At 38.7% G+C, this 15,020-nt stretch overlaps 2 protein-coding genes across 2 annotated transcripts in view; both read left to right on the top strand.

The window, feature by feature from the left end:
- Nucleotides 1-1,259: 1,259 nt before the first annotated feature.
- LOC134867516 (cytochrome c) lies at nucleotides 1,260-2,969 on the top strand. The gene is made up of 3 exons (XM_063888155.1): nucleotides 1,260-1,456; nucleotides 2,119-2,295; nucleotides 2,381-2,969. The coding sequence occupies exons 2-3, from the start codon at nucleotides 2,124-2,126 to the stop codon at nucleotides 2,524-2,526; spliced, it is 318 nt and encodes a 105-aa protein (XP_063744225.1). The 5' UTR covers nucleotides 1,260-1,456; nucleotides 2,119-2,123; the 3' UTR covers nucleotides 2,527-2,969.
- A 1,716-nt stretch (nucleotides 2,970-4,685) lies between these two features.
- The window catches only part of pde11a (phosphodiesterase 11a), a 33,439-nt gene continuing 23,104 nt past the window's right edge, over nucleotides 4,686-15,020 (top strand). The window contains exons 1-4 of the mRNA XM_063888157.1: nucleotides 4,686-5,787; nucleotides 6,837-6,995; nucleotides 14,094-14,183; nucleotides 14,746-14,886. Of these exons, the coding sequence (XP_063744227.1) occupies nucleotides 5,005-5,787; nucleotides 6,837-6,995; nucleotides 14,094-14,183; nucleotides 14,746-14,886 (1,173 nt within the window). The 5' untranslated portion in view covers nucleotides 4,686-5,004. The remainder of the gene's footprint in view (nucleotides 5,788-6,836; nucleotides 6,996-14,093; nucleotides 14,184-14,745; nucleotides 14,887-15,020) is intronic.

The raw sequence follows: 15,020 nt of genomic DNA, 5'->3' as shown, positions 1-15,020 counted from the left end.
CTGTGCCTGATTGTGTCATTGTTGCCCCTGCGTTTCTCCTCCCCCTTCCAGCTGTCTCTTGTCTTGTGATTACCTTTGTGTATTTAGTCCCTGTTTCCCTTTTGTCTGTTGTTCGGTCGTCGTCATTTCTTCCCTGATCCCTTCAGTGTTACTTGCCTCTTCCTGTCGCCCTTCATGTCTGAAGCTAAGTGTTTTTCATGTCCTGTGTTCCCCTTGATTCGCAATTTCATCAACAGCTTTTGAATAAAGCTCGCTTTTTGTTTTTGACCCTTACCTGCTTCCCCTTGATTTACTGCACTTGGGTCCAGTTTCCCCAACCCTGACAGTATTGAATGGACAAGGGGACAAATAAAAAAATAACTTTGTGATTGTTTCATTCACTTTAATGTGTGCACTGCTGCATGGTATCCTGGAAACCTGTGCAGTCCTGGGCTTTTCCCAATTTTGTTTACAACTGTAACTTGAGAGGTGAAGTTTGTGGAGAATATTTTAGGTATAAAAGTAACTTGATAGGCAGTCTATGGCAAAGGGTAACTAACTCTTCCATCTGTCTTTGTCTGTCCCAAAAATGGTTGGGTAACAGATTTCCTGTCTTGCTTATCCAACCTGAAAATGCTCCAGTTTAAGCTCTTCCTCAGGTCAGAATCAGAATCAGAAATACTTAACTTACCCCAAACTGGGACATTGTTTTCGTTGGTCACACAACTTGTTCTGTAAGGGCAGAAACTGGTGAACATATCTGTGTTTTACTGTAAGAATAGAGTAGACTGTATGTTTACTGTCTACTTTTTGTGTGCAAAGGGAAGAAATTATTTGATTTTCACAAGTAAAATATTTCATAAAAAGTACTTCATCTGGTGTGCAGACCAGATGAACAGATCGTCAATATTGCTGTAATTTAATTGAGGCCAAACTGTTGAAACAAGATCAGAATGTAAACCTTGAAGACATGATGATCCATACCCTGTATTAAGTTAGTATTATAAAAACAATAATAATAATAATAATAATAATAATAATGATAATAATAATAATGATAATGATAATAATAATAATACTTATAGGAATATATGGAGTCAAACTAGTTACAACATAATAACATAAGTGTCAAAGCATATTCATTTCTAGGACAAATAATTATTAAGCCAACTTTATTAATAATTAAGGAAGAACTAAGAAAGAAAATCCTACTGACAGTTAATTACGAGAAATAAAACACATCACGTTGTGGTTTTACGTTGAGCAGTTTGATAACAGAGGTATTTTGAACAGCTGTCCTTCCTAAGGTCGTAACGTAAGGACGTAAGGAGGTTGATCACATGACCGATGACGTCACAGGGGTAGTAAGTTCGAGGAAACACGTTTGTGAATCACTTGTGACCCAGAGAGCCGGTAGAGCTGGACGAAAAGAGAGGATTTAAGTCTCAATTAGACGGCTGAACACATATCCAGAAAGGTAAGAAGCTGATTGTTAAACTATTCAACTGTTATGTATGTTGTTTTCGATTAGTATGTTTTTATAAGCTGTACATTTGTCTTTGCCGGTTACTATCTTGTGCAACGTGGTCACTGCCGGTGTTAACTGTGTTTCCAGAGAGAAGCCTACAGTTAGTTTCTATTCAACAATCCTCGTTATTTTTTACTTATAAACGGTTTCTATGTACCTAACATTCAATGTTATTTACATATTTGATTCAGTATTTAACCTAATGTTGGTATGTGAGAAGATTTGACACTAGGCCTGTGAAAGTTACATATCGTATTCAGGAGCCTAATTTTACATCGTATAGGACCTTTTTTTTTACTTGAACTCATTACCGATATTTCAATTGAATATAGTTTGGCCTACTGCTTGTATTTAACCAAAAAAAATCAGCTGTTTCGGTTACTAAGTTACCCAAGCCCGTTTTGTAACAATGCCAAGGACACATCAGTTGTGCAACGTTCAAATGAACGCCCCCTAGTGGCTGAATGTGAAAACGGCGCCAAAGATAGTAGCAATACATACATACATACATACATACATTGCAGTGAGAGTAATTCAACATTAATAGGTTATTACTGACAATGATGTTAAGAAATGAAGTGTTAATGCGTGTATTTGTTTTCATTTTGTAGGAACCATGCCTGTAGATATTGCGAAAGGAAAGAAGGCGTTTGTCCAGAAGTGTGCCCAGTGCCATACTGTGGAGAATGGTGGAAAGCACAAGGTTGGGCCTAACCTTTGGGGTCTGTTTGGACGCAAAACAGGCCAGGCAGAGGGCTACTCCTATACTGATGCCAACAAAAGCAAAGGTAAATGCTGTACATGTTTAAATTAACTGAATATTCTAAGGAATACTGCTGTATGGCTTACACATGATTGTCACTTTGATTTCAGGCATTGTCTGGAATGATGACACCTTGATGATCTATTTGGAAAATCCCAAGAAATACATTCCAGGAACGAAGATGATCTTTGCTGGTATCAAAAAGAAGGGTGAACGCGCAGATGTTGTAGCATATCTCAAGTCTGCAACCTCATAAAGAACATTTCCTCTGTGCATCTTTGCCATTTTTTGTGCCCTGACAAACTGGTAAAGACGCCCTCACGCTGTTCTTTCAAAACCAGGCACAACTGCAAACAAGATCTTAATGGAATTGGAACGACGAGTTGCCATCTTTGTCACAGCTGTACCTCTGTTTCTGATATGATCCACATTTGTGGTGGAACAAGCAATGCATAAATCCCCTGGTTTTAACAGGTTCCATTTTTCTATCATAAATTATTAAACCATATACTGTGTTCAGAATGTAGGGACTGAAGGCTGTGTTTTGTTTCCTCGTTGTCATCCTGATTGTCTTGATTTATTATGAATTTGTCTTAATAATTGTTGTATGCCTTATCTGCTTCCAATTTTATGATGCCTCAACAGTCATTAATGTCTTTTCTGAATTTGCAAGGCTAATAAAATTGACACTAAATGTTATACTTTTGTAATTTGTTTGTGTTCCTAGTCAGTATTGATTGGTTACTTATAGGCAGAGGTGGGAGAAGTACTCAGATCTTATACTTCACTACAAATACCAGAGTGTAGGAATACTCTATTACAAGTGAAAGTCCTGCATTCAAAATGTTGCTCAAGTACAAAAGTACCTATTATGCAAATTGGTCCATTACAGAATAATATATATTACATGATTTGATTATAATTATTGATCCATTCATGTGTTATCAGAGCTGATAAAGGTGCAGCTAGTTGTAATTACTCATGTTGCAGGGTAGCTTGGGAATTAACTCCAGGTTTTACTAAAGTGCTGCTTATATTTCACATTATTAATCCAAATCTGCAAAGTAACTAAAGGTACAAAATAAATGTAGTGGAGTAGAAGTACATGGTAGCATAAAATGGAAATACTCAAGTAAACTACAAGTCGAAATTGTACTTAAGTAAATCTATTTAGTTATTTCCCACCTCTACATATAGGGTGTGGATTACCATGTCTTGTTTAAAAGATTATAGTTTTGAGTGTTGGCCCGGAAATCAGGTCAATATATTCTGCATTTTGACATAGGCCTCGAGGAGAATATGGTATTTAAATTTGAAAGATGTTAGTGAAGACTCCATGTTGGGTTACAGATGTTGACTGTCTGACAGCTATTGAGTGTGTCGATTGGAAACTGCATGTTGGCAAAATCTGCTATAGTAAAAACAAAAGGTATTTGACTGGATGTCATTAGCTAGAAAGTATTTATGAAATCGAATGGTTTTTAAAAAAAATTAAAACTCCTTGTCATGACTCTTACATGTTGTTGAAAGTGTTTTGGGGAATCTTTAGTTTAAATGTATTGTTAAAAGGGATACATTGTTGTACATGATGAGATGCAGAAGCAGACTTCTATCCATCAGAGTTAGGCTGTGTCTTCAGTATATTCCAGTCTATGCTGTGGAGTATAGCTCCCTCTAGCGTTCAGAACTCACACCTGCACTCAGTCAGCAACAATCCTGTATAAAGGAATTTAATTTTCTGACAACCCCCTCCTTCCAATAAAATGTTACATAATTAAATTGTATAGATCATCCACTGCTTATTCCACATCTCAAACGTGTGTGGCTTGTGAAATGGATGTATTGTCGAGTTGCAGTATCTGTTATATAATGTATACATGCTATAATACACATTGTTCTTCAGGCGACAGTCATTCAACTTGATTACTCTTGGCAGCCAGCAGTGCCATCACCAACGCCTTGTCAGGGACTGCATAGAAATCCATTATGTTGAAGCTGCTGAAGCATAATTCCATTAAATTATAATCCACCTACAATTTGAGACTCTTCTACCTCAAAGAAACCTTACAAATCTAGTGGAGTATTGAATTATTTCTGAAGCATATTTTAATCAATGAGCAAACATCCATCACTGTAACCTAGCAATTCTTACAACTTTATAAAGCCAACTGCATTTACAATTTTCATCATACATTATGCATGATATAAGAATGCATCTAATTGTCATCATCATCACCATGAAACACTTTCAAAGAGGGCAGGCGGTTCAGATGGCCAGAGGGCTGAGTGACTGCTGAAGCAACCCTGAGCTCCTCTCTGTGACGAAGCAAGCGTCAGCGGCACCGAGCCAACCACAGCCAGCGTCATCTGCACACAAGAAGACCCATACGACGGTGTTGCTCGCTCGGTAGTGGCTCTCTGTCAGATTTCCAATGCATGTGGTTGTCGTAATTTCCTTTCCTTATCTTCTTTAATGTTTTTAAATTAATTAAACGGTGTGGAGATGCTGTGGAGGAATATGCTGGTGCGCAAAGGGAGTCTCCATCCTTCTCCACACAGAGTGGAAACTGGATTATGTGGCCAGAGCTCCGGGGTTGTTCCCAGCACAATGCATCTTGGAAGTTATGGTCTTGTAACGATTCTCTACGTTAACTCTCAGTAAAGCTTCATAGATGATATTTCTCTGCGCGACTTCATGGATTTGGTTCTCTGAGGACCCTCTGAAGAACAAGACATGGCAGTGTCAACTATGGTGTTCTCTGACGTGGAAAGTTTTCTGGACTCGCATCCCGAGTTATTTGAGGACTACCTGAACAGAAAGGGGAAATATAGCATGGTGGAGAAATGGCTCAAGAATCACAAGGCGTCTAAAAGTGCTGCACCTGCCGCCGAGCCGAGAGAGGAGAAGAGCCACGCGTGTAAGGACAGCTGGGCGAGCAAATGTGATGGTCTGCAGAGGAGATCCTCGCAGAGGGAGCTGCGCAAAACTTTCGCCAGATCAAAAGCCATCAACGTGAACAGGACTTACGACGAACATGTGAACACCAGGGCCCAGGAGCCCCTGACCAGCATGAGGAGGAGAGCTCTGCTGAGGAAGGCGAGCTCTCTACCCCCGACCACTGCGCACATCCTGAGCGCACTGCTGGAGTCCAGAGTCAACATCCCCCAGTACCCGTCCACAGCCGTGGATTTTAAATATTACCTCAAAGAACACAACGAGAGAGAGTTTTTCCTGGAGCTTGTAAAAGACATATCTAACGACTTGGATCTAACGAGTCTCAGCTACAAAATTCTTGTGTTTGTTTGTATTATGGTCGATGCAGACCGGTGCTCCTTGTTTTTGGTGGAGGGAACAGGCAACAAGAAGACACTAGTGTCCAAATTCTTTGACGTGCACGCGGGTACAACAGTGTTACCCTCAATAAATTCAGATGAAGTTCAAGTGCCATGGGGGAAAGGAATCATTGGATATGTGGCTGAACACGGAGAGACAGTGAACATTTCTGACGCTTATCAGGTGCCTGCTCATCTTTGTGCATGCATGTGTGTGTGTGTGTGTGTGTGTGTGTGTGTGTGTGTGTGTGTGTGTGTGTGTGTGTGTGTGTGTGTGTGTGTGTGTGTGTGTGTGTGTGTGTGTGTGTGTGTGTGTGTGTGTGTGTGTGTGTGTGTGCATTTGCATGAGTCACAAGAAGAGATGGAGAGAGAGAAAAAGGAATAAAGAGGGACTCAGACAGGGAGACAGATTATTTACTTTCAGCCTGTCATCTTATCTGACACCATTAATTGATCATCAATCAAACTGTGTTACAGAGCTTAGAGCATGGAAACCAACACCAACAGCCAAAGCACTCATTCACAAAAAATATCTGATTAGTCGAAAAAAATACTCAATAAAAGTGTGGTTATAAAAACTCCACTTTGTCTACCTTGAGTTTAAGAAAGTAATACATTTCTAGATTACGTTAAAGCTGCAAGGAAACCAACTTGCTTCATAATACAAGTGTAAAAGAAAAGTCTAAGAACAGCTATTCTTGGTGCTAACCATTTATCAGTAGAAATGAGTAATAGAAATGTGGACTAACACTGCTTTTATATCCTTAGACAGTTGGGCTTCCCCACATCAGTCTATTAGTCGACTAATTGGTCATTTTGCTCTTGGTCAGTACGTTTTCTTGAGTCCTTTTTTTATGCTTTGCTTATGCTAAAACATTACACTTCTGGTAAACAAAAGATTTAAAGGGGTGCTTTTACATGGCAATTAAGTGTAACACATCTGTTGCATAAATCCACTAATCGATTAGTCCACAAACTGGCCTCAGGGTTAGTCAACTTGTAATTTGTTTAGTCCAGGATGGCCCTAATAAAAAGATACACAACCTCTTAAAGCCAGACATGTGTCTATCATATTGCTTTTTCTAGTTTATTTTTGGTGTGTGAGACATGAAGGTCTGGTGAGAAGTACATTTTGCTGCACGGTCAGCTGAAGGTAAAAAGGGGAAAACTGCATTTTTTTGCAAAAAGTGCTTACATTGTGTCTTAATCTTGCCCTGTCCTTATGGGTTGCAGGATCGTCGGTTCAGTGATGAAATTGACAAGCTGACAGGGTATAAAACCAGGTCACTGCTGTGCATGCCCATATGCAACAGTGATGGAGAGATTATTGGAGTTGCTCAGGCCATCAACAAGACTTCAATTGGAGAACTCTTCACTGAAGATGATGAAAAGGCAAGTGCAGTAAAAATACTATAAATATGAAGTTGATAATGTTGTGCTTATTTATTTGAATAAATTAATAAGAGGACGGAGGAACACATGTGAAATGCTCATTTGCCAGTGATTTATCTGAAGAAACCAATAACCATATTTCCTCATTTTTCTGTGGCAATTTCGTACTTTGTTTACAATTATCGTCACATTTGCAGCTCTGCACTGGGGACAGCAATTGCTATAGCTATTGGGTCCACAGAGCAATGACATTTTTTACAGACATCCTACCCAGAAGATATATGATTCATGATCATGTGACTTTTCCTCTAGCGCCACCAGAAAAATGTTTTGACATCTGTTGGATGAAGAGCAAAGAAATGTGGTACAGACATTAAGTTTCCCCTCTGAATAGCTTTTCTTTGGCACCATCATCTAGTCAAAGTTCAATTCATCCAAAATATTGGTTTATAATCAAATATCTTTTTGGATGTTAACACACTAAAGTAAGACTGTGAACGGTAAATGTGACCTGCTCACAATCTGCAAGGTAAAATTGTCGTTGTGATGTTGTCATGTTGACGCTAGCAGAGCTGCTGGCATGGCCTTAGATTTGTTTACCTTTACAGCTCAGTGAAGCCTAGTGCAGAGGAAAAATATGCCTGAAGTGAAATGTTCAGACTTCATGATTCATGTGTTATGTTTCAGGGATGTTACTCAGGGTTCTTTTGAGACAAATACTCTGTTATGTAGGGTTTGTTGTGCACAAGCAAAGCAGCATTGTAGCCTTGTTGTTTATGACGGATGGATTCTTCCGAAGTTAAAAGGGGGGTTTTACTCACAATTTGTATGTCAAGATTTGCAGTTTGATCGGCAAGTGTTTCTTTTGAGCATTTCTTTTATGTTTGGGGCATTGATCAGTAAGTATGAGTTTTTTGTAGGCGGATGCTCAGACTGATCACTTTGTTTTTACCTAATTAGAATTGAAAATCAGAGATGTGTGTGCGATGAACATCACATACAGTATTGTCTTCAGAATTTGATCAGAGCTCACTTTTTGTCCTTCATTGGTCTTTTCCTCTTGCATCCTGTCTCAAGAAACACTAACTACATCTGCTATTTGTTTCTGTGTCTTAGCTGAATGTAACTCATATGTATTATTTCATTAATTCCTCCAGCTCAGTCTGACATGTAGCATATTGGCCCTGAGTCTGAGTCTCAGTGCTCAGTTTGTAGCTAGGTCATAGCTTGTCTCTCAGCATCATCACATTTTCCTGAGGCAGTGTCTTCCAAAAGGGCCAGGGCGCTGTTGAAGTGTCACCAAGAATAACATCTTTATATAAGCTGTTCAGAATCTCCAATTGGTTAGGGCTTCACTTTAGTGCTTAGTGCGACAGCCAGGTTGTCAGGCTTTCATTACGTGCCACCATTTAGATTTCATCACCACTTACGGGATTTTTACATGTAACACCAGCAAAAAGGACTTACGGGTATCTCAACTGTTTGTGTGGAGCAGCTTAATGCCAAATAGATCACATGATTTGTCTTTAGGATGTGTGTACAGGACAACATTGAATATGAATTGTTTACTGATTTTTGGGTTATGATCCAAGTTTCTGAAGCATGCTCATGGATATCTGACTACGATTCAGTATTTTACCTTTTTGTAAAACAACTCAATCAATAAAGAGATCATCCAAGTTGGCAGCTGCAAGAAAAATACACAAATCTTATTGAATGAATGGAATACTTAAACAGTATATGTCAAAGCTGTAGGTGGGGGTGTTACATCTCGCGGATTGGACCTGATAGATCTTTTTCTGAATGAATGTTTATTTGACTTATTGCCACCATCAGAGGCATGCCGAGCCGAGTGTGTTTAGTCCATCATCACACATGAATGGATGTTACAGGGAGGCGGAGACAAGCCAACACACTGGGTTCTCTTATTGCAGCTGTGAGCCCCTAAAGGGGGGAATAGATGAAACATAAAAGCAAAGAGCTAGCTGTGTGGTTTTTTGTTTGTTTTAGGGCTATGTTTCACTGCAGAAGACCAGAGTTTTTTATTCTAGTGTTTTTTTTCGTCATCTGTCAAAATGACATCCATTGTTCATAGTCTATGCAGATTAGGAATTCTATTTTTTCTTTCTGATGTTTTGAGTTCATTTCACATTGCATTAACGTCACACTAATGCTCGGGATGGCTACAGCTGAATTAGTAATGAAATGCAATGCTAGCGTCAGAGCACACAGTAAGCTCCCTGCACAGCACAGCTGCAACCCTGCTTTTAGAGAAGACCTAGTAATAAGAAAATGTATCACAATTTCAAAAGCATGAGATGATATTGCAATAGCAGATGTCATTAGAAATCTTAGTGTCCCTTTATTACAACGGATGTGGTTCTCTGAAAGCTTATAGGATATTTAAACACATTATAGGGCTGCTTTTAAATCCCACGCTGCCTTAATTGTGTTGACTTCATATGCTGCAGAATGGGAGTCCTTTGGGGAGCCTCGATAATGGTTCAACCCGAGTATAATTGCATTGTCTCATTATCTTCAGTACAGGAATATAGCTATTGACTTAATTTAAATGTTTAAGCTGATCCTGCTATCTCTATATCCTACATTATAATCTTGATTTTGCTTTTCTTTCACTTCGCATGACTTTTCATACATTTCAGCTTATTCATCTTACATGAAAAGTATTACCCAGGTAGACATTTTCATGATGCTAGTTCTGCCACATAGTTCCCATTTGCCAATCTTGTTTAATGTTGTTTTGAGTCGATTGTCAAACAGCATTCTCACCTCAGTGCTGTGCTCCCTTTGGCTGCCAAACTCCCTGTTAAAATTGGCTAGAAGCAACACTCTCATAACCACTTTTACAAAATTTCCCAATGTAGATCTACAGCTAAAGAGCAGAGAACACATTTTCTGCTCTGAGCCACGTGTTTCTAAATTATTCCTGCAGAATATCAGATCAAATGTAAAATGCATCATACCAAACTGGTTCCTTACATTATTCCTTTTATTTCAGCAAAAGGTCACTAAACTCCACTTAAAAAAAACAAAACAACAATGACATTCGCAACATGAGGGATTCGTGAGATGTGTAAATAATGCACAAGGATGACACACTTAAGAGTGGGTACCCAAAACAGTGAAGGCAGACCTGCTGTCTTGCATCTGAAATGGGAAACAAATAGAGGGATGAAGTTGGGGATTGAAGGCCTCAATTGAACTGTGTGCTGGCTAAGTGAGCTAAATGAACTTCAATATTGCTTCCTAATCTACTATCCTGTTTTTTTATATTGCACTATTTTAATAAATGAATGGGGTAGTTTTATGAGGCTTTGGATTATTTGATTTGGAGCAGGTTTAAAACCACTAAGCACTGTAACGGAGTAGATTTACTTGGGCTGTTTGCAGACCGATGCTACAGTCGTTGTTCACTTCCAAAAATAGAAAGAGGACATTTTGTTTCAAGTGAAAAGAGGACCAAACCAATCGTTCCTTGGATAAATGCCAAAGAAGAATATACTAACCTACTACAACGAGAACTACTAAAACAAGCAAACACTAACTGATACAGAACAAAGGCAGATACAGGTTATTGGATGGCTATCCATTTCTCATGGATGTTTGGTAATTTCATTCAACAAAAGTGTGTCCAACAGATAAAATGTGTAACTTCATAATGAAATGATAGCTTTATATTCTTTATATTATAGCTCAACAGCACTGACCTTATTCCCACACTGATGAAGGTCTGATATGTAAACAGAGGTACAACCCATGTGACATCTCCTAAAATGAAAACAACATTTGACTCACTTAGATCTGATCCGTAGCGTGTTGTGTAAAAACTTTTGACATCTTTCTAATTAGCAAGAGCTGGGTGTGATTGTGCCAATTTTTGTGGAGAAAGCACCACGTTTAGTCCCTGCTGTCATCTCTGAAGGAAAGCCTGACAGATACTAATACTATTATAATTCTATAGTGACATTGTACCAGTATTTTAATTTAGATATTGAATGTGAATACTTTGTTGTGAGTTATTGAATAGAAGCACAACATGTCAGGCTTTGTTTACATGCTCTTGTCATCTATGTAATAAAGGGCATCATTCTCTTTAGGGTTTGTGTGGGCTTGTTTACAAAGAACAAGAAATCATCCAAAAAGTCACTGTGGTTTGAAAGGTTTCATATTTCTATTTTTACTCTTTTATAATGTCTCCATAATATTCGTCTGAGGAGCAATAAGTGTTTGCAATGAGTTGATGTGTCTTGATGTAACTGCGCTGATGCAACAGCCGCTGCTTCGTTGTTGTGACCTCGCTTTGCTCCTGGCGTTTTTCCATGTACCAGCTATGTGTAGAACAATTGAATTATTTATGGATAATAAGTATTGAGCTGCACTCTTAGCGTGGTACAGTGTTTACTAGCTTTGCAGTATTAGTGCCCTTAAATTACAGTCAGCCAGTACCCTATATTTTAATGGCTAAATTTAGTTTTAATTTGTACTTGTTAAAGTGGCATAAAGGGAGGGAATGTAATCATCGTTTATTATATGGTATTCATTTTAATATTCATGTAGATAATAATGATTCATAACAGTGACTTGGTTTGTAAAATGTATTGGAATATAGATTCCTGTTGCATAAATATTTGATGTCTCTAAAAGAAGCAATCATTGCTAAGTGTGTTTGTAAAGCTGCTATGCACTTTGCTGACACAAGCGAGGGAGTCCCATATGAGATCAGAGAAGACAGAGAGCTTCATTTTTATTCTCGAGAACAATTCTTGGCAAAACAACAATGGCTTCCCTTTACACATGCAGTGCAACTAGTAGTTGTTAGGGAGAAAGAAAGTGTTGTGTAGGTAATTTCCCTTAGCTTTCCTCATATGAATTTCCAGTTGTGGAAGCAGAAGTCATTGAGGTTAGAGGAACTGACTGTCCCCGAGGCCTCGGCAAGTTGGCTTCATTATTAAACCACTCTTTACTAGTCAGTCCACAGGTCTCTAGGCAAAAATGTCTTGTTTGTAATGCAACCTTGTATAATGGCCAGCCTGACAGAATGTAATTAGAAATAGCGCTGCTTTTCTTGGGTTTGCCTGTAGATCCATAGCCAGATCCCCAAAGTCCTGCTTGCTAATGAATCTGCTCCTGCCGGGGCTATTGATGGCCACTGCCTTTCTGGGAAGATCATTATCAGAGAATTCCAGCTGAAATGGCATTATGTATGAGCTTTTTGCTCAGCATCATCTGTTTTCTGTGTCTGACAACAATTGCATGAGGTGCTTGATTATGTATAATGACTAAATGAAGTGCATAAAGTTAATGCACTCATTAGCAATGACAGAGTGATATTTCATACCGAATTATGATTAGAATTGATATTAATTTAGTGATTTAATTTGCACTAAAAGGGTATCATAATATGAGCATCAGCGTGACAAACCAGAGCAGGAGACTTCTTTTCTTACATGTTTTTGATTCATCAAATTTAAAATAACCACCCCCTAACCCCTATCACTAGTAATGAGCAAAATTGTGATCCTCCAAAATACGAACACACATTCACTCAACACAAGACTGACACAGCTTATATGTTTTAAGCACTTTTTATAAAACATGTAATTTACTATTAATTGATAATAAAAAAAACAATAATGCTTTCCAATGAACCATTGTATGTTCCCTCATACAATGGTTGTCCTCTTATATACTGAGACATTTAAGATATAGCTAACCCAGGAAAGCTGTTTGATTGTTAAGAGAGATTGTAGCAATTAGAGCAGAGTTTCTCAACCTTTTCTTATCTGTGTCGCCATCTTTGGGTCTACAATTATCATGACCCCAGCAATTAGAGCTGACAAGTTGTCATATGATCAAACCAAAAAGCACTGAAGAAGATCCAAGTGTAATGAATGGAACTATTTATATATTTTAAGTATAGTTTTAATGTTTAAGTAAATCAAACATACACAACCCCAATATTATTTTATTTATTTCTCGCACATCCAACTACATGTGACATCTAACAGCACCTATTCGAGGTTGCTGACTACCTACAAAAGTTTTTTAAATAGGCACAAGCTCCCCAGTTATCAACACAGTGCTATACATTTCTGTTCTTTACATGTTCATTCGTGGCTGACGAGTTACTGATGCATTATTCTTTCTGAAAGGTGAGAGAGATATCCCTGTATCAGCGGCCACAGCTGACTAACTTCCCATTCATGTATTGTTGTAGTGTCCCTACCCTCAGGTCACACTGAAGGATGGTAAATATTAGTGGGTTTGTTGTACTGATTGTGTGGTTGACACAGCATCCAGATGCTAAAGATAGATAGCTAAACAAAGAGGCAGAGTAAGGAAGCACACAACCTAAATCCTATTGATTCCATGTTACGGGAGCTGAGTATCTCTCAGATAAGGCTAATTGTAGTCGTATAGAAGTCAACCGTGTGTTCATATCCAAGAAGAGCCACCTCTCTGCCTCATGCATATTCCTGTTCTTTTTATGAATCAACAGCGGTGAGGAAGAAAACAATGTAGTTCAGTTCCACACTAAACCAATCATTCCATTTCAGGATACTTATTAAATACAGTCATTAGGCCACATTGCATTATTTATGTGAAGGAAATATGAGGGAAATAGGGATTTCATGCTATCAGCCCAGGGCATAGTAAGTCCGACTATTCAGTCAAATGGTAAAACGTCAGATGAATTGATTTATTTGTCCTGGCAACTAGCAAGTAATGTTGCCAATGAAAGGCCATTCATTATTTGTTCGAATTTGAAAGCTACGTTTTTCTTGAATGGAAGTATTATTCACTCGTTTTGGTTTTTGTTGCATTCCCCTTTATAAATAGCTTCAATTTTAGAGCCAGTTCTAAAATTGGCTTCAACATAAAACATACCCTGCAGAGTTTTCTAACAAAATGAAAGTCTATGTTTACATTCAGTGTTTCTCTCATGTTGTTCCCTTTTCACCTTTCAACATTAAAAAAATGTTTCCCTTGTAGGTTTTTCTGCAGCTCAAAATATATTTTAGCATATAAAGGGATGATGTTTGATAAATAACCAACGTCTATTTATTACGTCAACAGGTGCTGCAGATGTACCTGCCTTTCTGTGGAATTGCGATCACCAATGCCCAACTTTTCGCCGCCTCAAGGAAGGAGTATGACAGGAGTAGGGTAAGAACAATAAACCCCCCGTGCCTGGGATCAGCAATACTTCCCCCCCGATGCTGACATTGAGGCCGAGTATTGATCAGCAGCAGCCCAGTTGCTGCCACTGCAGTGGGGATCACAGAGCAGCATGCAGCCCTGCATGGACATTTTCTCTGGATCTTGGGGATGGGCCTGTATGCAGACTGGGGCCTGATCCATGTTCTAAATCTCCTAGGGAATGTTAAGTGATGTACTAATTCATGTCACACATTGATTTGTGATGGAAAATAACATAATGAGAATACAGTGCTCAGTGAATGAAGGGGAGCTCCCTACACACCATATGATTTGTATGAGCCTGTGTATGAGTTTGATTGACACTGCCTTAGATAAAGGGCCCAATTTACTTTTATTGGGAATACTGATCATGGTATTTAATCCTATTGGTTTATGGTTTGAGGATTATCATAATCATTATAGTAATAAGTAATCTAAAAGCTGATTGATTATCTACAGTGTGTTTTAACAGGATGTTGTTGAAATTGCTGGAAATAATGGCAGTGTTTTTCATGTCGCTGCTTTTCAGGCCCTCTTGGAGGTAGTCAATGACCTGTTTGAGGAGCAGACTGACCTGGAGAAGATTGTCAGGAAGATCATGCATCGTGCCCAGACATTGCTAAAGTGCGAACGCTGCTCTGTTCAGTTGCTGGAGGACATTGAGTCACCGGTACTTTTTGTTTTCTGCTGTTCTCCACTGTTTCTGTCCACTGTTTCGGTCTGTACATTTGTGCCGGTGCATGTCTGTCTCAATTTTTGTCAATGAATACTGTGTTCATCCATACACTATTTCCAAGAGATTAA

The sequence above is a fragment of the Eleginops maclovinus genome, chromosome 7 (assembly GCF_036324505.1).
Source record: "Eleginops maclovinus isolate JMC-PN-2008 ecotype Puerto Natales chromosome 7, JC_Emac_rtc_rv5, whole genome shotgun sequence".
In the NCBI taxonomy this organism is placed as follows: Eukaryota; Metazoa; Chordata; class Actinopteri; order Perciformes; family Eleginopidae; genus Eleginops; species Eleginops maclovinus.
This window is presented reverse-complemented; position numbering and strand designations above follow the sequence as displayed.

What these genes read in the sequence shown, in the direction of transcription:
- LOC134867516 (XM_063888155.1), top strand. Translation starts at nt 2,124, where the DNA reads ATGCCTGTAGATATTGCGAAAGGAAAGAAGGCGTTTGTCCAGAAGTGT. An exon ending in TGATGCCAACAAAAGCAAAG is followed by an intron (nt 2,296 to 2,380) that starts GTAAATGCTGTA and finishes CTTTGATTTCAG; the next exon opens with GCATTGTCTGGAATGATGAC.